The sequence below is a fragment of the Prunus mume genome, linkage group LG3 (assembly GCF_029339155.1).
Source record: "Prunus mume cultivar Tortuosa linkage group LG3, ASM2933915v1, whole genome shotgun sequence".
Lineage (NCBI taxonomy): Eukaryota > Viridiplantae > Streptophyta > Magnoliopsida > Rosales > Rosaceae > Prunus > Prunus mume.
This window is the reverse complement of record NC_142700.1, coordinates 10,682,669-10,709,024: the sequence shown is the minus strand read 5'-3', so window position 1 is coordinate 10,709,024 and position 26,356 is coordinate 10,682,669. Positions and strand designations below refer to the sequence as shown.

Sequence of the window (26,356 nt, the reverse complement as noted above, 5' to 3'; positions counted from 1 at the left end):
TACTAGGCTTGCATCATGCTCTAGCAAAAAAAATTTCATTACACATAGTCATAGAATTTGGCATAAGCAAAATCATAAGGAAGAAACGATAAAATTCTAGTAAAGTTGCTCTACTCTTCCGGCGCTCTCTAATTTTCCAAGTCTTCTGTACCCCCCTAAGGAGTTGTTTCTCAAGTTTTACAAAGAGTTGAAGACTTGTCTCACTATTTACATACAGCAAGGAGTAAATGTTATGGTTGTGAAGCCTATACCCTCCATCTATAAATTGAGACAATCTTTAGGCTTCTAGTAGAGACCTCTAGAGAGAAAAAAGAAAAAAAAAAAAAGAAAAGAAAAAAGCGAGAGCCTAGGCAGAGGAGGAAGAAATAGGAGAGCGAGAGGAGAGAAATTGTCCCAGAGAAAAATGTGAGCCAATGAGAGTGTAAACACCAAGTTATATTCCTTTTGTAGCCCTATTATTTTACATAGTGAAAAGGTTAGTGTTGATGCTCTCCGGAGATGTAGGCACAACTTTCCGAACCTCGTCAAATATTGTGTTTTATTTACTTTATGTGCAACCTTTATATTCCAGTACCATTCGTTTATTATACAACAATTGTAGATTTTTTTTTTCTCTTTTTATCAGTAAGATCTTTAGTTTTCTTACAACCAATGATGGATAATAATATGAGCAATATAATATTGATTTGATTATATTTCTTTTCATGAAGACAACAAATTCAATAACCATCTTCTCACAAAACAACTGAAAGTGATTATTCTCACAGCTAGCGCAATGAAAATAATTATTCTCACGACACAATAATACTAATTAAACTCGACTAAACTCCGACCTTAACACACAGTGCTACATGACCCTTGGATTTACAGAAGCATATTTAAGAAGCTCCGGATTGCTTTCAAAATGCTCCATGATCTCTTCACTCAAACTCAACAATGCTTCTATTCCCTTGCCATCTCTTTTATCAATCAGATAAAACACATCCTTACAACCAATACTAGGAATGCTCACCCATGTCGGCTTTCCCCATCCAAAATCGGCTTCATAAAACGGAAGCCTACACCAAATTCCAGAGCATAAATGGTACATGTCAACATTCCCTCTCAATTTGTTATATTCTTGAGCCCTTTGCCATGCCTCATTAGAATCAAATGGTAGTTTTGTAGGATAAGTTTCTCTCTGTTGTGCAATACCTTTACTGAGTTTGGCAACCAAGTCTTTTAGATCTATTGTCTCATTACTCTCTTCTTGACCTTGTAATGATGCTGTTGCGGTGACTACTAAAATACCAACAACGTTCCCAGCCAAGTTTTGTGGCAAGGGTGGCTCAAACCATCTACGCAAGTCCATAGTTAGTAGGATCGAAGATGGTGGTATGTTTGATGTTTTGGATGATGCTTCCATTGCACATTTCCAAATGAGTGCTGAAACTACAAGGACACGTGTCGGTGCATGAGGTGCCAATGCGCTGGCCAAATTTGATTGGAGGGTGGCAATCTTTGAGGCATCAAACACAAATCTCTTTGTTATGCACTTGTCTTGTTTAATGATGCCCACCAGCTCGGCTGATGATGGCTGTGATGAGTTTAAGAAATCTAGTGGTGGAAAATAAGACGCAGCATCAAATTTTGGGACCATGAAGGGTACCTGATCATCGTCACCATCATTAAGGGCTGTTTTGGCCCAACAACTGATGAAGGCGCTAGCTGTGATGCCATCAATAACCTTATGTGACATATTTAACCCTATTGTTATTCCTCCACACTCGAACAAGTTGGCTTGCACAGCAAGCAACGGGAGCCTCGTGGAAACACCATCACCATGACCGTCAGGTTGTCCAATTGCTGGGACGAGCCCTGTTAGCATCTCGGGATCTGGATGTTCAAAAATCTGCGATAAGGAACATTTGACTCTGGCCGTCACGAACTCAGCTCCATCATCAGTGCATTGGATCATGTCATGGCCTTTACTCAATCTTCCTGCTAAAGGATAGAAGTGAGTGAGAGTTTTAGCCAATGACCGAATTAGATCCTGACAATAATCTCTCTCCTTCATCCTCATGGCCGCCATGTCTGTAGAAGTAGCTCCACCTTCTGAACAAGTAATATTATTGTTGGCGGAATAGAAGAAAAGCGTTTGGGCGTAAACGTGACTTTGAACCATCTGATCCAAAACAGAGAGCTGTACGGTTCTCGAGGAATGAGGAGTTGGGGATGATGGTTTGACTGTTTGCCTCTCAATGATTTCAACCTTGACCAAGTCTGTGGCCATCTTACTTTGTTTGCTACAGGCTATATCTCGCTCCAAACCAATATGACCGTTTGCTGTGGGCTATATCAAGTCTATGGTCATCTTACTGCTCTATATAGGCAAAAGAAAGGATCTGCAAGGAATAACATAAATTAGTATAGTATGCCAACTTCTTCCGTGAGTGATTAGTTTAGTTAGGTGGGATTTTATGAAGACGCGAGAGTAGTAGTTTTGATTGGTGGCTCTAGCTCAGAGATTCTTCAGACCAAAAAAAAAAAAAGCAGACAGATTCTTTTGTCCAGGATTTAAAGGCTCTCATGGTGATTAGTTGCTAGATGGGATTGTTTATTGGTTTATTAATGTGTTAGGTGGGATTTAAATGCTTGCAGACAGATTCACATGTTCCTTAAACATGTTCCATTGTTTCTATAACACATTTTATCACATATTTCCCGAAAGAAGTCAAATGGCAACAATGATACACATTTTATCACATATATCTCGCTAGCTAGAAACTAATCTGACTGTTTGCTATATATCAAGTCTGTGGCCATCTTACTTTCTTTATGGGCAAAAGAAAGGATCTGCATGGAATGAGAGTCTTACAGTTCTTGTGTGAGTGATTAGTTTAGTTAGGTGGGATTTTTATGAAGACGAGACTTGTAGTTTTGAAGACCAGATTCCTTTAGCTTGGCTTATAGTATAATATAATGTGTTACATGTGTTAGGTGGGAATTAGTGAAGACGAGAGAGACTTACTTTCCTAATATATATATATCCCGACAACTTACCATTTTAGGTGGAATTTAAATACCAGCAGACAGATTCTCTCAGGACATAATCAGTATATTATTGGACTTATTATGGGTTGAGGTTTTTATTTTATTTTAGATAATGTTCTCTAAATAAAATTCTCGTTTTTTTCTTCTACATTATAATGTTGTTCTAATTTTTAATTTTTTTTTTCTAGAGGATACATTAATCAAAAATGCCTTTAAAAAATAGTTCACATATTAAGCTACCAGACTCATTCTCGAATCCTAAAAAGCAAATTCGTTTATTGCTTCTCATTTTTTGAAAACATTCTCCAAAACTGTTACCAGACGGGCCCTAAAAGAATACCATGTATTGATATTCTTTCATTAATATTGTATCAATACGGTGCATATTGGTTTAAGATGAGGCTAAACTTTGAACTCTCTCCTTAATGAATGGTTGAGAAAGAATGCTCCGAGTTAAAAATATAGAAAATTTGACATAAGTTCAATTCTAATGAGAGATGTTGGGTGCAATCTACGTAGAAGTTGTTGATCTAAGTCCTTAGTATTTTGAATGTTTCACCAGACTAATACGTTTGGTTCTTACATAATTATTTTGTGGAGACTCAAGTGATCTCTTGCATGAAATTGATGGAGGTGTCGCAGGTTGCTTGACTGTCAAGGGTTTCTCTATGCTAAAAAAGATTTTTCTTTCACTTTCCAAAAGAAAAAGAACCGTGTGCTCATGAGTTCATAAAGAAGATGCATCCTAGTATCTATATAGTCTATGTAAATTTAGTATATTATCACCCCTCTTAATAAAAAAGGTTCAAAAAAAAAAAAAAAAAAAAAGAAAGAAAAAGAAGATGCGTGTATCAAGGGTCAACCATATATGAATAATCTGCAACGTAATGTTAGTATTTGCAGTTTATTAATCTTCTTCATAGTTTTTTTGTTTCTCAAGTGGGTACAACACTAGCTCGAGACAACGTGATCACGTCTCAAATTGGTAGATGCTCATAAAAAAATGCACGTGTATGGCACAAGTTGACTTGAACATTGCAGGCTTAGCTGGGAAACAATGACTTGAGATTATTCATATTCTGCAAGTTAAACATGATCTTAAATTATAAATTTGCCTGCATTTGCAAAGGATTTTGGGTTTGTTGAGTTGTAGAGGAAATTTAAGGGGCCATATATAAGGCTTTGCCATTTATATTGTGCATGGCACAGGTATACCCAATTGAGATTGAAAAACCAGCAGTTTTTTTTTTGAAATTGTGAATATTAACGTGAGAGATTATGTCAATCCATTTATTTTCTTGAATCCCTTAGTTAATTACAGATTACATGAAGTCAGGTTTAATCAGGTTTAATGAGCACAAACAAAAGTACCACGACTTTTAGAACACAAGCAAACTGAAATTTATAAAGAAAATTAGCAAGTACATGTAACATCCATAAGCAAGCAAGCAAGTACATGTAACATCCATTAGTGAGCTTAGGGTTTAGGGATCTCTCAAATAAGTTTATTTGAAGGACACCTTTGTACTTGTAGGGCCCACACCATATTTTATTTCACTAATTCAAACCGTCTATTTTGTAGATATTTGAGAGATTCCTCAATAGGATATATAGGGTAAATTACTCAAATGGTCCTCAAACTTATACTCGATTTACATTTTGGTCCATCAATTAAATTATTCGTTAAAATGGTCCATCAACTCTATATTATTCGCTCCATTGGTTTTACCGTTATATTCTGTCAATATTTCCGTTAAATATGAGGGCAAATTAGTCATTATTTACCCTAAAATTAGGTAAAATCTAACAGAAAATTAGACGGTAAGACCATTAGAGTGAATAATATAGAGTTGGTGGACTATTTGAACGAATAATTTAATTAAGGGACCAAAATGTAAATCAGGTATAAGTTTGAGGACCGTTTGAGTAATTTACCCAATATATATAGATCTTAGAAGATCTTGATCACAGTATATATAAATATTATATTTTCCCCACGCAACGCACGGGCTCTATTTAAAATCCTCGAAGTTCAATTCTATGTTATTAGGCAATCCCATTTGCAATATTTTTTAGTACGCCCCATGTGTAATGATTTAATCCTTAATTACTGCCCAATAATTTGGTCCTTTGCTAACTGGTCAAACAGTTATTACATTATTAGTATTACTAATCGTTTCAACTCTTTGTGACAATTAGATAAATACTTATCTACCAGCCTATTGTGTGTGTGTGTGTGTATATATATATATATATATGCATATGCCATGCAAAATATAAGAACCACACTATATCAACATATTTAGAGAAAATGAACGTTCAAGTGGAAGTTATCTCCAGGGAGATCATCAAACCCTCTTCTCCAACCCCAAACCCTCTTCGCCATTACAAGTTATCTTTTCTTGATCAACTAACTCCCCCATCGTATACCTCTTTGGTGTTTTTCTATGAATTTAATGGCGAGACCCAACCCGCTATTAATGAAGTATCAAAGAAACTTAAGAAGTCCTTAGCCAAGGTCTTAACCCTTTTCTACCCGCTAGCCGGACGAGTGAAAATCGAGGATCATTTTGTGGACTGCAATGATGAGGGAATTGCCTACCTCGAGGCTCAAGTAACCAACTGCCGGCTTTGTGATTTTCTCAACAATCCGCTCCCTGATGAACTCAATAAATTTATCCCATTTGCGCAAGATGAGCATATTGCAAATGAAATTGCCCTCGGTGTCCAGATCAATATGTTTGAAGGAGGCTTTGCCATTGGTCTATGCACTTCCCACAAGCTTGCTGATTTGCTATGCATGCTCATGTTCACCAAAACTTGGGCTGCCATTGCCCGTGATGAAGTCGAAATACAGCGTCCCCAATTTGTTTCCGCCACACTCTTCCCACCCAAGGGGATCACCAGCTATAATTGGGGCGCTGGTATCGCGACGAAGAAAGTAACAAAGAGGTTTGTGTTCGATGCCTCCACGATAGAGGATCTCAGAGCAAAATATACAGGCTTGCAAAACAGTGAGAAACAACCGTCGCCTGTCGAGGCCTTATCGGCTTTCATGTGGAGGCGATTTGTGGGAGCTACCAAGGATGATCATGCTGATGAGAATAAGTTGCACAGCCTGATCCACTCTGTGGACTTGCGTCCACTGATTGATCCACCGTTGTCTCCATATTCTTTTGGAAACATTTATGGTAATTCCTTGACTGCTCCCTTCTTAAGTAGTGGGGATGATGATGATGGTGATCAAGAATCTTCTTATGGCATGGTAAGGCGGGTACGAGAAGCAATAAGCAAGATTGACAAGGACTTCGTGAAAAGACTACAACATGGTGATGAGCAGCTGAGTTTGATCGGCCGGCTTGCTCAAAGTGCTAGCAAAGGGGAGGTGGTTACTTCTTACCACAGTAGTTTGTGCCAATTTCCTCTCTATGATAATGATTTTGGTTGGGGAAGACCTATATGGGTGAGCTTACCACCACTGCCCGTGAAGGACATAATAGTTTTCCTCGACACCAAGGAGCCTGGTGGAGTAGAGGCATACGTTAGCCTTGCCAAGGAAGTAATGACTAAATTTGAAAGTGACACCTTCCTCCGACGAAGGGTGGCCACGGGTCGGGTCGGTTCTGCAAGTTCGTGCTTAATTCATCAACCAGCCCGATTCAATCAAGTTGTAACATTTCACACCCGAAATCGAGCAAGTGTTATTAAGAAACCAACCCAAACCAAACTAATGAAGCTGGGGTCAGGTTCAGTTTGTTCGGTTTGCTTCTGAAGCTTATGAAAAAATAGTTGGCATTAAAATCTATAAGGCTTGCTATAAAATAAGAAAAGCCCTTAGAGCTAAAAGCCACTTTATTTTTTTATTTTTCTTTGTGTGTATTGTTTTGCAATTTAAGTTGCTTCTTGACGCTTTTGCATCCTTGTAATTGTTTTATCAATAAATTTCTCAACAAAAAAAAAAAAAAAAAAAAAAAAAAAAAAAAAAACGAAAGTGCGTCACTGACTAGTGACTATTGTAGAAAGGTAAACAACAATGTGATTTTGGAGTGAATGAATAGTGTACGGTTAAAAAACATTGTTGGTCTTTGTCAGATCTGAGCCGTTCAATTGAAAAAGAATTTGAAAATAAATGGCCTAGATCAAAGAAGCGTTGGAGGCTGATGCTTACGGGAATAAATGGCTATAAAATCTCAAAGCTATAAGGCCTATACATTTGAAATGCTAGGCACTGCCTCCACCTAGGTATGCTCATCCCAAATTGTATATGTTTGGCACAGCCTACATTTTGAAAACATACAAATTGTATATGTATAGAGTACAACCATAGATACCACAATTGATTCCATTAATGCTAATACATTATCAAATCATTCAAACTTGTTCAACTCTTAGATCGAACATTCACTTTGACTCCAAGTTTCCAACAATTCTACTGTTTTATTGAGCTAGAAAATAAGCAATACCATGGCAGAGGAGGACGGTACATGTGGCCAGCTCTCTCATCAGTACTCAGTTGGTGACCCTAGGGTTCAGAGAAGCATATTCAAGCAGCTCCTTGTTGCTTTCAAATAAGGCCATGTTCTCTTGGCTTAGAGTCACCCAAGCTTCTATTCCATTGCCATCTCTTTTGTCCATCAAAACAGTTATATTGTTAATTGCAACAGCAACGTAGCTCACCCATGATGGCTTTCCCCACCCGAAATCGGTTTCATAAAATGGAAACCTACACCAACTTGTGCAGATAAACTTGTCTATGTCATCATTTTTCTTCAGGTTTATGTACCATTTCATGTTTTGCCATGCTTCGTTAGAATCAAATACTACTACTGCAGCACAACGTTCTTTTGTTTCTTCAAGTCCTCCCCTGATTTTTTCCACCAAGCCTTTCAAATCTATCACAGTGGAATTCTCTCCAGAGTGAGAATAGTCGGTTGTCGAAAAATCTAATAGATTCCCAACCAAGTTTTCTGGCAAGGGTGGCACTGCCATTTTACGCCTGTTCACAGAGAGAGAGAAGACTGATGGCCTTCTTAGGCTAGTCCCCAACGTGTTTGATGATGATCGGGATGATGCTTCAATTTTGCATTTCCAAATGAGTGCTGAAGCTGCTTCTACTCTTGTTGGTTTGGGCACAACTGAGCTGGTTACCTTAGATTGGAGAGCAGCAATCTTTGAGGCATCAAACACAAACCTCCTTGTTATGAACTTTTCCTTATCGACTTCCACAGATGGCAGTGGCTCTGAGTTAGAGAAATTTAGTGGAGAAAACAGAGATGCAGCACCAAATTTGGGAAGCATTAACATATTTGACTGATCATGGGCAGCTGCAGTCCAACAATTGATGATATCACTTTATTTCCTTTCCCATATTTGTTTTGAGTAGGAATGGAAAACAAAGTTTGTATAAACTTTCAATTATAGCCATATTAAATCAAATAAAAGAAAAATGCATTTAATGATATATTGTAATTCTAAATTGTTAATGGGGACAAAATGTTCATGAAAAATGTTTATTGAATATTGGCTCATTTTTCCAAACTTTCTCATGAGAATGGAAAACAAAACCTAAGATGGGAGGATGTCTTCACTTTTCCCTCTACTTTTCCATGGGTTAGGCAATGATTTCCTATGTTTGGACTTACCAAACATTAAAGTAATTAATTTCCCATCCGCAAGTCTCCTTTCCCATGAACCAAATAGGGCCTCAAAGTAAAACTCATCTAATGACACATGGATGTTGTAGTGATGTTGCAAACCACCGATTACTCTCAATTGATATAGTCCAAATATATTCTCTAAATTTTTTTTCTATCTGTTCTGGTTATAGTGAGGTCAGTTGATCAATAATATTCTGTAACATCCCACATCGACCAATGGAGAGGGGGTAATATATCTTATATATACATGACCGCCTTCATCTAGCACGAAGCCTTTTGGGAGCTCACTGGCTTCGGAGTCATAGGAACTCCGAAATTAAGCGAGTTGGGGCTAGAGCAATCCCAGGATGGGTGATCCATTGGGAAGTTGCTCGTGAGCTCCCAGAAACAAAACCGTGAGGGCAGAGAGGGGGGCCCAAAGTGGATAATATCGTGCTACGGCGGAGCTGATCCCGGGTTGTGTCATATTCTTTGGATGTGAAAGATCCAAAGCATTTAAAATCATGGGCAGATCCACATAGGGGCAAGAGGGGTCAATTGACCATTGCAAGCCCGAAATTCACCATTGGAGGCAAAGATGGGGCTTTCTTGACGTCAAAACGACGACGTTGTACAAAAATCTTATTTCCATTTTCATCATTTAAGTAAATGTCTTTGTCCTTTTACTTTCATTTATTTTTATATTACTCTATTTACTTAAGTTTACAATGTAAATAAGGAAGTACTTCCCATTTGGATTCAAACAAAAATACTAGAAAATCAAATTCCCACCAAATCAAAATATGAAAATTCGGTTTTAGTGCAAAATACGATTTAGGCTAAAAATGATAGCTCATTGAGTCAATATATACTTCATATTAAATTTCCATAAAATCAAGTTTTCTTATTTGATGTGTAAAAATAAAAGTTGCCAAAAATTATTGATTATTTCGAAAAATCATTTTTCATACTTAACCAATATTTTTACATAAAATAATTTTTCATGTATGATATGAATGCATGAAGGGACCTAAGGTCAATCTAGGTAAAAAACCTTAGATTTTCAATCCACAAAGAGGTTTACAAGAATAACCTAACTCTTACGTATTGAAGAAATATTTGCTTGAATAAGCTTCCCCTAAGATAGTACTCATAAGGGTCTAAAGTTTGAGAGCTAAAGCCCAAAAGAAATGCAGATAAAGTCCAAAGTTTTAGATCGAACATTCACTTTGACTCCAAGTTTCCAACAATTCTACTGTTTTATTGAGCTAGAAAATAAGCAAGCTATCAAAAGCTAGCCAACCATTTTATTGATATCACAACCATGGCAGAGGAGGACGGTACTAATGGCCAGCTCTCTTATCAGTACTCAGTTGGTGACCCTAGGGTTCAGAGAAGCATATTCAAGCAGCTCCTTGTTGCTTTCAAATAAGCCCATGTTCTCTTGGCTCAGAGTCACCCATGCTTCTATTCCATTGTCATCTCTTTTGTTCATCAAAACAGTTATATTGTTAATTGCAACAGCAACGTAGCTCACCCATGATGGCTTTCCCCACCCGAAATCGGCTTCATAAAATGGAAACCTACACCAACTTGAGCAGATAAACTTGTCCATGTCATCATTTTTCATCAGGTTTATGTACCATTTCATTCTTTGCCATGCTTCGTTAGAATCAAATACTACTACTGCCGCACAACGTTCTTTTGTTTCTTCAAGTCCTCCCCTGATTTTTGCCACCAAGCCTTTCAAATCTATCACAGTGGAATTCTCTTCAGAGTGAGAATAGTTGGTTGTCGAAAATTCTAATATATTCCCAACCAAGTTTTCTGGCAAGAGTGGCACTGCCATTTTACGCATGTTCACAGAGAGAGAGAAGACTGATGGCCTTATTAGGCTAGTCCCCAACGTGTTTGATGACGATCGGGATGATGCTTCAATTTTGCATTTCCAAATGAGTGCTGAAGCTGCTTCTACTCTTGTTGGTTTGGGCACAACTGAGCTGGTTACCTTAGATTGGAGAGCAGCAATCTTTGAGGCATCAAACACAAACCTCCTTGTTATGAACTTCTCGTTATCGACTTCCACAGATGGCAGTGGCTCTGAGTTGGAGAAATTTAGTGGAGAAAACAGAGATGCAGCACCAAATTTGGGAAGCATTAACATATTTGACTGATCACGGGCAGCTGCAGTCCAGCAATTGATGAACGTGCTTAATGTTGCGGCATCACCAAACTTATGAGAAATGCTAAACCCAATTGCCATTCCACCACACTCAAACAAGTTGACTTGAACAAGAAGCAACGTGCCGGTGCCCGCTTCTCTAGACTCGGGTTCAACTGGTAGGAATCGTCTTAACATCACGGCATCTGGGTGTTCGAAAATCTCCGATAAGGAACACTTGACTTGGGCTTCCACAAACTCAGCTCCATCATCGTTACATTCAATCACGGCATCACCTTTGATTCTTCCTGCCGAAGGATAGAAGTAAGTGAGAGTTTTAGCTAAGGATTGCATTAGATGCTGACATCTTTCATTGGTGGCCATGACATCGTTGCTAGTAGCATCAGCAGCATTGGGATAGAAGAGAAGGATTGGGATGTAGGTTTGAGGGGCTATCTGATCCAAAATAGAGAGCTTATAATTTCTAAGGTGATGAGGAGTTGGGGAGGATGGTTTAACTGTTTGCCTTTGGATGATTTCAACCTTGATTTCTGTGGCCATTTTGCTCAACCTTGATTTCAAGTGATGCAAGCACAAACTGTGAATTGGAACAATGGGGCTGGTCTACCTTATAATGGATCGGGTTCTACGTTGAATTGAATATAACTAGAACTACATTGTAGGCAAAAGCCCCACTACTGGCTGCCACTCAAAGATTTCAACCTTGATGCTTTGTGGCCATATCTTGATAGTAGATTCTGTTAACTGTGGAAAATAATTTCATGAATATTAGACCGCGGCATGGCCTGCCCTAAACATTGAAGAACTACCTACTTTTGTGGAATTTTGTAGTTGATTATCCAATTGTACTGGGATACAATTAAGTCAACTGGACAGTTGAATTAATTTCTGGAGCAATTTGGCGGCTGTGCTATATAGGTAGCAGTCCCTAGCAGTTGCTTGGCTGTTATGGCCAAACACTACCGAAAATCCATACGCTAGCAGTTTTCTTTTAATCTCTTGAGAGGGCCGGATTCAAATTTGCCTTTTTTGGCATTGTGAAAAGGAAACTCAAATGCATTCATTATAGCAGTTGCTTGGCTGTTATGGCCAAACACTACCGAAAATCCATATGCTAGCAGTTTTCTTTTAATCTCTTGAGAGGGCCGGATTCAAATTTGCCTTTTTTGGCATTGTGAAAAGGAAACTCAAATGCATTCATTATAGGATTCCTAGTTGGAGTTATTTTCACTCAAATACTAGTCCTCTTTTTAATAGGATTAGATTTTATCTCTTGAGATTATTTTCCTAGTTGGACCTTATTTTGGTCTAAGTAAAAATATCATTTTTCATATTTGACTTGGAGAGAATTTTTTTTGAATACCCAAATTGGTTTCATTGATTAATATTGTAGGCTTGTATACAGTGGCGGATCTAGGAATTTTCATTCCGGGGGTCAACGTATAAAAGGTTAAAAAAAATTCTACACAAAATAAACTCATCGAAATGAAACGATAATATTCTAATTCATAGTTAATAGATAAAACCATACAAAACACTCATGTTCATTAGAACTGCATCAACTTCAAAAAATAGATACACATTGCAATAGACCAGAGATATCTCTAGTAAACTACAAAAAAAAAACAACAACAACTTCATCATCTCAAATCCTCTTCCTTCTCTTCTTGATACACGAGTTTGTAAGACCTTCACTAGCTCGACATAGTCTCGATTTCTCCTCTCTAGTGCTTGTATATGTCGGTTCAATTGCTTGAGTTTCCCCTACAAGTCAGCGATCTCTACCTTCAAGGTTGTGACTAAAGCAGTCAACGAGACACACTCTTGGTTCCTCGCTAGTAGATGCAATCCTACATTTGCTGCCGAAGCAACATATTGAGCACTAAAATAATTTGTCTTGTCCACTGCAGTTTTGTTAGTATTGAAGGACAAAGATAATTTTGGCTAAGTATGAAAAATGGTTTTTCAGAATTATCATTTTCAGAAGATAATTTTTGGCGGCTTTTATTTCCTACATATCAAATAAGAAAACCTGATTTTATGATATTTTTATATGAAGTATATATTGACTTAATAAGCCTTCATTTTTATTTCAAATCGCATGTCGAACTAAAACTGATCTTTCATATATTGATTCGGTGGGAATTTGATTTTCTAGTATTTTTATTTGAATCCAAATGGGGGATTGGAAGGTCTATTGACCACCCTTGCTCCTATGTGGATCCGCCCCTGCTTGTATAATCTGATGGGATTGGAAGTTACCTTGAAGAGTGAATATGTCACAGTAGTCGCTCCATGAAGGTTACAAGCGGTGTTCGAGGGCCGAACCGTACATCCATAGATTAGGACTTGAGTAATTTCCTTATACTCAACTGGTTGTTGTAAATTAAATCTGTTAGATGCTCTGTTACTGCCCATGTTAGGTTTTACTTGTGAGGTCGGAGGCCATTTTAGTGTGTATTGTTGAATGTTGAGAGCATGCTGCTGGTTGAGATTATTATGTATATTATGCACGTTGAATTTTTGTTGGGATTGTTTAATTTACAGGGGAGACTCTGCCAAAATTTTGGTAGAAAGTCTCAGTTTTTAGAATGTGGGCCTGCATCGGGGTGATGTCGGTAACAAGACGGGATCCGTCCGGTTTCAGAGGAATTCCGGGCGAGTCCTGTCACCCCTCCTGCCCTCACGGTTTTGTTTCTAGGAACTCAAGAGCAACTTCCCAGTGGGTTACCTATTCTGGGATTGCTCTAGCCCCAACGCGCTTAATTTCAGAGTTCTCATGACTCTGAAGCCAGTGAGCTCCCAAAAGACCTCGTGCTAGATGGAGGCGGGTATGTACATATAAGGCACATCGCCCCCTCTCCGTTGATCAATGTAAGATGTTACAGAATAAGATGATACTAGTAAAAAAAGTGGCAACAGTCGCTATTATTTTGTTACATTTGTGGCTGTGACAAAAGGCATTAGTCACATTTTTTTGACTTTTTTGGTGACTAAAAATGCTTTTAGTCAACTTTTTTACTTTTTTTTAGTGACTAAAGCCTTTAGTAACCCCTACAATAGTCACCAAATAATGGTAATTATTGCTACTGTTTTTAAAAAAAAAAATTTTTTTTTGTAGTGTGATGAAATTGAATAGGACTTTTATAGAATCAAATCTGATTAGGCAAGATATTGATATATTGGCTTTATGAATTTTCTCTTGCAAAAAGTACAACATGTCTGTATAAAGACATGGCGTGCATCTTCTTGTTTGAACAGCTTTTCACATGTTTTGATTGATCATCTAAATATATCTAGAAAAGCTGTGTGCATATGTTTGAGATAAATCATCAAGTGTTCTATGTTTACTTGATGATTTATCAAACAATTTTAATCATTCATATTGCATTCATTTGCATTGTTCAGTGACTCATACGGTTGAGGGTACCAAGACCGTAGTGACGGTTTTCCTCCGGCAAGCTTGAAGCAATTGTGACTAGTATTGCGTTCAACATAAGGAGTGTCGAAAGATCATCTCGTGACAGAAGTTGAGTTATGAAGAAGTTGGTAAACATATTATCTAGAACGTGTCTAGGATAAGTGCGTGAGTACTTCTTGCAATCATCATTTTATACTGGATTTGTGTTGGACTGAGGAGTCCAGTGGATATTCCCCAGAGGTAAAGTTTTACCACATAAAATAATTCTCTGCGTGTTCATTTATTTTATGCTCAGCACATTTTAGAATTGATAAGTCATATCAATCCTGCTACAAAAGTTTATTTTTTGTTCATTGATTATAATTTTAAATTGGCCTATTCACCCCTTTCTTAGCATTTTTAGTCATCCTACAGATAATTTCACATTATCAATAATTGTATGTGGATACGTTTTACGCACAATAAGATTAGGACATTGTTTGCCTCATTTATACAAATTAATCACAGTTTGACATATGCAAAATAATTCATTAAAAAAACACATACACACACTCAAAAACAAAATTTACATACATGTCAAACTGTGATTGACAGGAGTACAAGTTCTACTTACAAGGGCATGATGCAAGTATTTTCCATAAGAGTATTTATAGTACGAATTAGTCAAACTGTGATTATTTACCTAACATTGCCATACTGTGTGGAATACAAAGTGGAAACCTTTGTACATTATTTACCCAACATTACCAACCTCTTTAAAATTTTGAGAATAGAGTTGGTCACCAACATTAATTGGTCATGATCATGAGTATCACGAATCACGATAGTGTTGGATGAGTGTGATTTAATCTATCCACTCCTCAAATTCTAAGGCCCCGTTTGGTTCATGGAACGAATTTGAGGGAAAATAATTTCTCATGTCATTTTCAAGGGATGGGAAATGGAAGATTCATTTCTCACGTTTGGTAATGCTAAGAAAGTAACCCGAAGATATCACTTTATTTCCTTTCCCATGTTTGTTTTGAGTAGGAATAGAAAACAAAGTCTGTATAAACTTTCAATTATGCGCATATTAAATCAAATAAAAGAAGAATAATGATATATTGTAATTCTAAATTGTTAATGGGGACAAAATGGTCATGAAAAATATTTATTTAATATTGCCTTATTTTCCCAAACTTTCCCATGAGAAGGAGAGATTATAGAATAGTATTGTACCACCACGTCAGATAGTGATACTTCCTCTTAAAATTTGACACGTGTCATTTTTAAAAGAAAATAAAAACTTTTTGGACAGCTAGACTTTGACATCCGATTTTACCCCCTAGAATGAAATTTAAAAAATGAAAAACGGAATGAACTCTCCCACCCCAACCCAGATGCAATTACCCTTGGCCACTGCCGCCACCTCCTCCTCTATTTCTATTCCTTCGTCCATCTTTCTCATGTATAAACGACGATCTTATTTTACATCTGGTGTTTGTTTTCACATTCAAATTTTTTCATTTTTCTTCCTTAACAGCAGCATCGTAATCATAATCTCAATTGTTCAATTTCCTCATATCTCATCTCCCTAAAAATGAATTAAAAAAATCAAAGAAATAGATGATTGTACAACAACCCACCCTAAACCTAGCATTACCTCCACTCGTCGCCGCCCCATCCCTCTATTTGCCTTCCTTCCTCTTAGTTTCTTTCTCCTCACTTGTCTTCAATAACATTAATGGATGCATGTCCAGTTGAAGCCCAGTCAACTTATGGGTATCAATTTATATTTCTTGTTTTCTAGAGAGAGGGATGGAGGGAAGAAGAGAAACAAAGAGGAAGAGAGAGAGAGGGAGGGGTTGGTGGGATGAGAGGCAGAACAGCTTGTGGATGGATTTTGCGAATTTTAAGTGTTTTGAAGGCTAAAACAGTTTGGCGAGTTTTTTAGTGTTTTGAAGGCTAAAACAATAACTTTAAATTCAACTGTAAATAAGCTATAAATTTTTTCTAAAAAATGACACATGGCAAACTTTGAATGGAAGTAGTACCAGCTGATATGGTGGTATAGTACTATTCTATATTCTCTCCCTGAGAAGGGAAAACAAAACCCAAGTTGGGAGGATGACTTCACTTTCCCTCCTACTTTCCTATGGGCCAAACAACGATTTCCCATGTCTGGACTTACCAAACATGGGAAATGAATTGATTTACCATCCTCAAGTCTCCTTTCCCATGAACCAAACTGAGCCTAAAAGTAAAACTCATCTAATGACACATGGATGTTGTAGTGATGTTGCGATTACTCTCGATTGATATAGTGCAAATATATTCTCTAAATTTTTTGCTTTCTGTTCCGGTTATAGTGAGGTCAGTTGATCACTAATATTCTTTAGATGTGAAAGATCCAAATCATCTAAAATCAAGGGCGGATCCACCTATGGGCAAGAAGGGTCAATTGACCACTGCAAGCCCAAAATCCACTATTGGAGGCGAAGATGGGGCTTTCTTGACGTCAAAATGACAACGTTGTACAGATACCTTATTTCCATTTACATCATTTAAGTAAATGTCTTTGTCCTTTTACTTTCATTTATTTTTATATCACTCTATTTACTTAAGTTTACAATGTAAATTAGGAAGTACCCTCCATATGGATTCAAATAAAAATGCTAGAAAATCAAATTCCCACCAAATCAAAATATGAAAATTCGGTTTTATTTATTTATTGCAAAATACAATTTAGGCTAAAAATGATGGCTCATTAAGTCAATATATACTTCATATTAAATTTCCATAAAATCAAGTTTTCTTATTTGATGTGTAAAAAATAAAAGCTGCCAAAAAATATCTTGAGAAAATGATTATTTTGAAAAACTATTTTTCATACTTAGCCAATATTTTTACATAAAACAATTTTTCATGTATGATATCGATGCATGAAGGGACCTAAGGTCAATCTAGGTAAAAAGCCTTAGATGTTCAATCCACAAAGAGTTTTACAAGAATAACCTAACTGTTCACCCGTTTTGCGTTTACTCCTATGATGGAAGGGCAAAGTTCCCCACGGCCTTGAGAACCATAGACTGGTCAACAAGTCAGCTTTCTTTGGTGTGCGAGCGTGCCACTGCTAGTAATAAAAATTATAGCAGACTTAGTTTGGAATGGATAACTTGCGTCCCAAGTTACTGATTTATGCAAACAAGCGATTGTGAATTTGGGTAAGGAATATCTCCCAAGTAAGTTCTTTTCTTGCCTCAGACTGGTGAGAACTTTAACAATTTATCTCAGTATAAAGAGGTTGTTCTGGTCAGAATGGTTGATGGGATTTAAACTGTTTTTAGGCGGAACTACCTTTTACAAAAATATAACAACAAATGCTCATGCTAGAGAGAGATGAAGAGACAGCTGGAACTCCATTTGTATCGAGATGGAAGGTTCTGATCCGGCTGGACTGGAAATGCCTGGATGGACCGTTGGCAACTTTGACTGCTAGGTTTCAACTGTAAATCGATACCAAAGGTTGATTCTGGCAGAGCTTCAACGTACCTTAAGCTTTTGTGAAGCTTTTGAGTGGACAGACTGCGGTTTTCTCGGTCTGCACGGGCGTGACTGTTTTGAGGACTTCATGGGCTAGAAACTGCACTTGTGAATCTTGTTGAGATTTTCCATATTTGGAGAAAGCTCAAGCTCTACCTGTCTTGGTTTTTTTGCTGAACCAAATTTGTAACGAGAGAGATCTCGTTTTGAATGACTTACTTCTTAAGTCCGAGCCTTGGGACTTCTGATCTGAAGCTGGTTTCACTTGAAATTCAAGTGGGCTTGTTGGTTGATTTTGAGTTGTCTATTTGACTGATGGTTTCCTTGTGTAAGATTTTTGTTTGATTGGATGTTGAATTTTTTGTTGTCCCTTATCCTGTTCACTTCTTCTTGTATTTATAGTAAAATGCTTTTCTGGAGTAGGGTGATTCTGTTTAATATTGGGCAGCAAAAAGATATCTCCCTTTTTTTCTTTTCTTTTAATGGAAAGAAAGAAAATAGGATTTCATCAGTTTTGGTAGATAGGCTCTCAAATAGGCAATCACTTCCCTGTTTTTCTTGAAAAAGAACCTAATCTCTTTTCCCAATTTCAACTGCCCCTTGTGAGATTTCATCCATGATGGTTAGTTTGACCTCTTTTCTGACTCCGCTTTCCTGCTTATCATTCTCTGAGATTGTAGCTTGCTTATCTCTTTGGGAGAATTACCTTCTCTGTAAAAATAAAAGAAAAAATCTCTGAATATATATATGTAAGAGGGATTTTGATCTTCAGTTTTTTCAGGTTTTTCAGTTTTTCGAATGCTTGATGTCATAAACTTTTCAATCATTTCTTCTATGACAGTTGCCATTGTTGACTTTCCTTTATCCCAGAGATGTCACGTGGGTTTGTTTTCTGTTTCGGGCTTCCCTTTTTATCACAACGGGCCTGTGAGGCCCAGGTTTAGTTTTGTTTGCTTTGATAAGCTTTGGGCTGGGCTTTTCTAGATTCTTGGGCTTCCATCTTCCTGTTTCTCGAAGACCAAATTGCTTTGATTTTTTTGCAGCCTTATTCGGGCCTCAATTTATTGGGCTGAGTGTGTCAATTTTTAGGCCCAAACACTAACTCTTACGTATTGAAGAAATATTTGCTTGAATAAGTTTCCCCTAAGATAGTACTCATAAGGGTCCAAAGTTTGAGAGTTAGAGCCCAAAAAAAATGCAGATAAAGCCCAAAATCAAAACAATGACATGGACCTTAAAAATTACGTAAATGCCCCATAATGAGCAGTCTTGTGCTAATATATGCTAGCTCTTATGTCGAACAGGACGAGAAGCCTTGGAAGGCGAAGAAGATTGCCCTAATTTTTGGTTTATTATCACATTCTTAGAGATATTTTTGGTTTATTGAAATGTGTGTCTATTTTTTGAAGTTGATGCAGTTCTCTTTTGTAATGAACATGAGTATTTTGTATGGTTTTATCTATTAACTATGAATTAGAATATTATTGTTTCATTTCAATGGCTTTATTTTGAATATAATTTTTTTTAACCTTTTACACATTGTTGACCCCCGGAATGAAAATTCATGGATCCACCACTGTCTAAAACGATCACAAAGGATCACATTTTTAAACCACATTACAAAGACAAGATCATCCTATGCACCAAGACAACAATTAAACTCTCATCAACCCAAAACCCTACCATTTTATTCAAACACACATAGACAAAAGCAGTGGGGCTCTATGTCACCAGGTGACACTTTGATTTGCAGAAGCATATATGCAAGAAGCTACGAGTTGCTCTTAAACAAAGCCATGCAGTCTTTGCTGATAGTCAACCATGTTTCAATTCCATTGCTATATCTTTTGTCCATCAAAACAATTACATTCTTAATCGGAAAACTCGCAAAGCGCACCCATGCCGGCTTTCCCCATCCAAAATCAGTTTCATAGAAAGTAAACCTACACCAGCTTGTGCAGTTATACTTGTCTATGTCTTCATTATCCATTAGGTCTCTGTAGTAGTCTTTTAGCTCTTGACATGTCTCCTTAGAATCAAATCCTACTTTTGCAGCATATTTTTCTTTCACTTGTTCACTCCCTTTCCTGATTTTAGCAGCCAAGTCTTTTAGATCTATCAAACTCTCTTCAGCCCTTGATGTAAAGAAACCCACAACATTCCCAGCCAAGTTTTCTGGCAAGAGTGGAGTGACCCTTTTACGCAAGTTTACAGAGAGACGAAGCACAAATGGCCTTCGAGACATACCCAAGTTTGATCTCGATGCTTCCATTGCACATTTCCAAATAAGTGCTGTAACCACTTCCACGCGTGTAAGTTTGGGAACAACTGAACTGGCTACATTCGATTGTAGAGTAAAAAATTTTGACGCATCAAACACATACCTCGACTACTACAAAACAGGGCAAAAAGCACGATCCGTTTTAAGTTCAAGTTTTTTATTCAATTATAGTATCTAATCACTATATTAAGTGGAAATGAAATTTCAGTTTGTTATTTAATATATACATTAAATAATATAATATATATTTTTTGAAAAGGTCTGAAATATCCTATATTAAGTGGAAATGAAATTTCAGTGTGTAATTTTTTTTTTTTTTAACAATTGGGTAAACTGCCAAAATGCCCCTGAATTTGTACATAATTATCAATTTATCCCATAACCTTTTTTATTAGAAAATTAAAGACTCGAGCTAAATTTTATTGCCAATTCCCACTACCGTCTAAGTCAACAACATGTCATCCAATAATCTATCAAATCATTAAAAAATATATTTTTTGAAAAAATTAAAGGTGAAAAAAATGAAAAAAATAAATCATGTTCTCCTTGAACCTGTTATCTTTAACACTACCCCCTCCCAAGGAAGACCACCTCTCCCAATAAGCCCTCACCTTGAACCTGTTCTGCTTCAAACAACCAATCTTTGTCCTCGACACAGAGTAATATTTGATGGGTTTCTTGTATATGTCAGTATGCAAACTGCAGAGTAATATTTGATGGGTTTCTTGTATATGTCATTATGCAAGCTACTCAGCCTGAAAGCTAAGGAATCCCCCTCCTCCACCACACACCTCCACCCCCAACACGCGTATTCTTCTCCACCCCATTCCCTATGACCACCAACCCTTCACTCCAGACCAATCCCCACCTCTCACCCTTCCCATCCTAACCCGATTCCCCATGACTACCACCCTCAACGAACCCACAGACCCACCCCATCCCCATCACAGAACCACCCCCATGAACCCACCCCCAACCACCCGTTTTCTTCTCCCCATTCCCCCATGACCACCATCGCAAGCCACCTTTCCTCGCATCCCTAGTCCTCACAGAAATCATCCACACAACCCCAAACTTTCAAATCAATATCCTAATCCCAAATTCACAACCACCGAATTATTCCAAATTAAAAAAACAGAACTAATTGGTTTCTGAAAACCACGAATTTGACCACAACAATCTTGTGCGTGGTGTCTCTCCCTCTCCCTCTCTCTCTCTCTCTCTCTCCCATTCGAGCTCCCCATCCCCATCACAGACCCACCCCCAAGGAACCCAGAACCCACAGACAAACCCCCTACCCCACGAACCCATAACTGCTGCAACCACCCATTTTCTTCTCCATCATTCCCCATGACCACCACCGCAAGCCACCCTCCCTTTTCTCCATCTCTCTCTCTCTCTCTCTCTCTCTCTCTCTCTCTCTTTCTCCCTTTCCCCTCCCTTTGTAATATGTATAAGGGAGTTTCACTAAAACACCAAAAATGCCCAAAATGGGGGCTGAAATTATACAAAAACTTAATACCCATAACACTTTATAAACACACTCAAAACCCATCATTACACACACTCAAAACCCATTTATAAACACACCCAAAAAATATACAATTGTTGATTTTGGGTGTGTTTCTATGTTCAAATAGTGTTTGGGTTTTTTTATAAATACATGTCTAGGATTGGGTTTATTTATAAATTTGTATATTTTTAATTACAACAAAATGGAAAAAGATGCAGTGGGTGGGTCCCTTTGTTTATTAAAATAATTATATATATTATTTCAATATTTAAAATGACCAATTTGCCTCATATTTAACGGAAAATTGGATGAAATGTTGAGATTTAGATGGTAGGGGGGAATTGAGAATAAAATTTAGTTCGAGTCTTTAATTTTCTATATTAAAAAAAAAGGTGAGAAGGTAAATTAATAATTAGGTACAAGTTCATGGGGCATTTCGGCAGTTTACCTTAACAATTGGCATTGAACACTATTTTCAAATTGTGTTTATATATATTTTTATTTTAAGAAATATATACCCTATTGAGCACGATTTTGAAACTGTGCTCACATCTGTCAAATCACTCTATCTAACAATTTAGTCACTTGTCAAAATAAGAGCACAAATGCTTGGCATTCGTGCTCTAAATGTCTACTTGTCACACCTGGATCGGCTCCGCTGTAGCACGATATTATCGGCTTTAGGCCCCCCATGCCCTCACGGTTTTGTTTATAGAAGCTCACAAGCAAGTTCCTAGTGGGTCACCCATCTTGGGATTACTCTAACCCAAACTCGCTTGACTTCGGAGTTCTCATGACTCCGAAGCCAGTGAGCTCCCAAAAGGACTTGTGCTAGATTGAGGCGGGTATGTACATATAAGGCACATCAATGCCTCTCCGTTGGTCGATGTGGGATGTTACACTGCCATAAAGTAACACATTCATGCTCTATAATCAATGGAAACTGCTATATAGTACACCGACTACTTTAAAGTGGCTGCACCGTGGCCTTCTTCATAGGGCACAATTATCCGTCCTATTTGACATAAAAGAGCACAAATGGATTATGTTCTTTTAGCCCTGTTTTTTTAGTAGTGCTCCTTGTTATGCACTTTTGTGTGTTGACAAATTTCTTACTTGGTGTCGGCTGTGATGAGGTAGAGAAATCTATTGGTGGAAAAAGAGATACAGTGCAAATTCTTGAAGCGCTAGTACTGATCATTGTCGCGGGATGAGGGGTTGTTTGGCCAAACATTTGATGAATGTGCATACTGTGGAGCCATCAGCAATCTTATGTGAAATTCAGAACCCAATTTCCATTCCACCACACTCAAACATGTTGACTTGCACAGGCAACAATGGGCATGCTCCTGCAGCAACAGCTAACTTGGATTCAATTTCAGTTTGAAGGAATTGTTTTAACATATCGACATCTTGGGGTTGCAAAACCTCTGATAAGGAACAATTGACTTAGGCTTTGACGAATTCAGCTCCGTCATCGTTGCATTCGATTGTGGCATTGCCTTCAGTTAATCTCCTTACTAAAGGGTAGAAGTGAGTGAGAGCTTTGGCTACTGTATGAATGAGATGCTGACATCTTTCATTCATGGCCACGGCTTGGTCATGACGGCTAGTATTGACCTTACTAATAGTAGCAGTGGTAATATAGGGATAGAAGAGAAGGAATAGGATGGGAACTACAGAAGCTATTTGATCCAAAACAGAGAGCATAAAATTTCAGAGCTCCAGATAGTGGTCCTACAAAATTGAGATTGAAAAAACAAGTAGAAAACTTTTCAAATTGCAAATAATGTTAGAGATATCAATCGATCCGAAACACCCTGACCCTAATTTAATTATCCATCTAAATTAATTAATTTTGTTTACACCATAATCAACCGAGCATATCCAGCCTCAAAACAACTAGCATCAAGGAAGACACGCCTTCTCCCTTGCCGAAGGAAGACACTCTTTCGAGGTGCCAAGCACCTGCCGAAACTCCCGACTGCTAAACCTAATTTCCATGACATGTGTCACCACCGCAGCGACTTGCACAAAGTCCCACATCGAAAATCTACACCAACCTCCCACTTTCACTTCCCTATAAAAAGGGCACAATACCCTAGTAAAAAGGGTAACTACTTTTCTACCTTTTACTATTACTCTGCAAAAGTTACCATTCTTAGCTGACTTAAGCATCGGAGAGTCTTCACCAAAGACCACACCGATGTCCGCTTAACGATCGCTTCCCTATTTTTGTCTTCTGCAGCTAGCCTTTATTGAAGGTCCAGACCCTTTCCCTACTGAAAGCAAATCTCCTTTTTCTCTAAGTTGACCTTCTCCGAAAAAGAGCATCAACAAATTTAATTAATTGTGAAATTCCACTTTTTGTCTTCGGGTGAGTGGTAATTTGGTCACCTTTTAATTCGAAAAGATTTTGGGGAAATGACTGGTACTTTTACGTAGATCGTACCGAGATGAGTCTATAGACACGTAGGGGGCTCGAATTAGAGTTGTAATGAAGAAATTACGATCAAAACAAGCTTAGTGGCAAAATCGTAATCAGAAAACCTCTCCTCTCTCTCTCTCTCTCTCTCTCTCTCTCTCTCTCTCTCCCCGATTCCCCCTCACAGTTAAGAATGCGACTGTTTTCCACCTCCACACGCCACCGCTTTGAGGTGGCACCATCCCAAAAGAACCTCTCCTCCCTTTTCCCCCACCCACCCCACCAAGCCGCGATTTTTGCCGAAAACGATTTTTGTGAGAAATTTCACCAAACTCGTTCAGACGTTTTTGGCAGCCAAATCTTATGATCCAAGTATGCTTTTCCATCCTCTCATTGTGATCTAGTTGTTGGCTGTGTTATTTAGGATCAATTTCTGTGTTTTGGTTGTCAAATAAGCGATTGAAGTTTGGCCGACTTTCAGCCCTTGATTCCGACCACTTTTGGCCACTTTTTGAGGTAGGTCCAAGAACAAAAGTTGCTCCAATCAATGTCCTGATCATGTAGGCATAAGTCTTGACTGGCGGTTTGGAGATTTTCCGATCGCTGAATCGCTTTGGACATCAACGAGCTGCCGGCATGTGGGGCATCGCGTGGGCACTATTTTGGTGTCCCTCTTGGTCCTAAAATAATCTTCATGCTATCCCAAGCACGACGGTATGCTCGGATTTGAATTTAGTTATCGTTTGACCATTGATCGGTTATTGCATATTAAGGGTTATTCGGGTTCGACATGTTTGGACTGTTGGATCGACTTCAATTTAATATATGTTGATCTAGGCATTCCTAGAATCGTGTAGGATTTCACGGATCATGAATCGGAGCCCCGGATGTTCCGATTCAATAACTTAAAGTTTGCAATTAAACGATAATCGTCCGATCGTACGATCGCGAGCAATCCGACCATTTGATCCGGACCAAACTTGCAGGATGTGTATTATAAACCTTGTGGAACCCATAGGAACTTCTGGATTAGAAATCGGAGGTCTTGGGCCCTGTGGGCCTGATCGACCCAATTTGGGAAGTTTGATAACCCGGTTGACCGAGTATCTTCCGAGGTTATCCCATCATCCGAAACACGTAGTTGGACTTTAGGAACATCTCATTCCTCGTACACTTGAAACCTGGTAAACTAGGATTTTAATGAAAGTTTTCGTTCGAAGTGTTTTATATTAATCTTGTACTTGTATTCTGAATTAGGTACTCTGACCACACGTACGCAGCAAGTGGGACCCTGTAAGGGTAAATCAACATGGGACTACTTGTGAGTGGACATTGTTTTCAAATAATAAGCATTGATTTTATGATGGAAACTTATGCAGGTTGATTTAATGAGTTTATTATTTTTATTCATTATTGAACTTGATATTTCTATATATTTTTGAAATATATTTGGGTTTTGGCATATTGCAAGTATCTTGAGTTAATATATAATATTTTCGAGAATTGCTATATATGTTTGGTTATGTGTGGGGTACATGGGGTGTTGATGTGAGATGATGGAAAGAAAGTGGGTTTTAGTATGTCAGTTGAAGTGCTATACGCACTACCCTATGTACCTCCCCGCTTACGGAAATTATGGAATGGAATTGGATTATTGAGATACTTGGATATGTTGGAACCTGGGCACCCTTGACAGGGTGTTTCGTAGACCCTTAGCGAAGTAGTCTGTTCGTGTAGAACTTGTCACAAGCGCACGAGTCTTGAGGATTCGGTTGTGCGTGTTGGTAGACTCAGTCCCCCGGTTGGACGACTTGTTCCCTAGCCACATGGTCAATTGAGGATTCTTCCATGTGGACTAGTCAAACAATCCCCGGTTGAATTGTTTCCCTGGTACAAACTATGTGATGTCCTGTCTACGGTTTCGTCTCAGTACCACCTACGCAACCACACTACTCACGGTCCCAAAATCTTCCCGGATGCGAAAGTGACCAAAATTACCCTTAACCCAGAAATAATTTAATATTTTCCCTTAATTAAATTAAATAGGAAAATAAACGGGGTCGGGGTGTTACATTATTGGTCTTAAAATTGTTGGCTAGTCCTTACCTAGTTAGGATTTTAGTTCCTTACTATGTTAGGATTTTGGTTACTTACCCATTTATTTAGTCCTATTATAAAAAGGAGTTGTTTCTCTTTGCCATGAAGATATTGTCTATTCCTTGACTCTGACAACCCCTTCTCTTCAGGGGGGGAGAGGGGGAGTAAAGAGCAATTATTTCTGCATGAATTAGCTAAAGTTGATATAGAAGAATTTGTCGTTGCCGTTTCCATTGCTGTTGTTGT

General features: G+C 38.0%; 4 protein-coding genes and 1 pseudogene across 4 annotated transcripts; 1 reads left to right on the top strand and 4 right to left on the bottom strand.

Moving 5' to 3' along the window:
• Positions 1 to 667: 667 nt before the first annotated feature.
• On the bottom strand, positions 668 to 2,357 carry LOC103325662 (akuammiline synthase 1-like). Its single transcript, XM_008227841.2, has one exon. The coding sequence runs from the start codon at positions 2,270 to 2,272 to the stop codon at positions 848 to 850; it is 1,425 nt and encodes a 474-aa protein (XP_008226063.2). The 5' UTR covers positions 2,273 to 2,357; the 3' UTR covers positions 668 to 847.
• A 2,987-nt stretch (positions 2,358 to 5,344) lies between these two features.
• On the top strand, positions 5,345 to 6,864 carry LOC103325759 (stemmadenine O-acetyltransferase-like). Its single transcript, XM_008227942.2, has one exon. The coding sequence runs from the start codon at positions 5,345 to 5,347 to the stop codon at positions 6,803 to 6,805; it is 1,461 nt and encodes a 486-aa protein (XP_008226164.2). The 3' UTR covers positions 6,806 to 6,864.
• Positions 6,865 to 7,542: 678 nt separating this feature from the next.
• Positions 7,543 to 8,722, bottom strand: LOC148918719 (akuammiline synthase 1-like). The gene is made up of 2 exons (XM_089048684.1): positions 8,676 to 8,722; positions 7,543 to 8,383 (listed from the first exon to the last, which is right to left on the bottom strand). The coding sequence occupies exons 1-2, from the start codon at positions 8,720 to 8,722 to the stop codon at positions 7,543 to 7,545; spliced, it is 888 nt and encodes a 295-aa protein (XP_088904810.1).
• Positions 8,723 to 9,948: 1,226 nt separating this feature from the next.
• LOC103325761 (akuammiline synthase 1-like) lies at positions 9,949 to 11,407 on the bottom strand. The gene has a single exon (XM_008227945.3). It carries the CDS (start codon positions 11,389 to 11,391, stop codon positions 10,039 to 10,041), a length of 1,353 nt encoding a protein of 450 aa, XP_008226167.2. The 5' UTR covers positions 11,392 to 11,407; the 3' UTR covers positions 9,949 to 10,038.
• Positions 11,408 to 19,565: 8,158 nt separating this feature from the next.
• On the bottom strand, positions 19,566 to 23,298 carry LOC148918718 (akuammiline synthase 1-like; annotated as a pseudogene).
• Between the last annotated feature and the right edge of the window lie 3,058 nt (positions 23,299 to 26,356).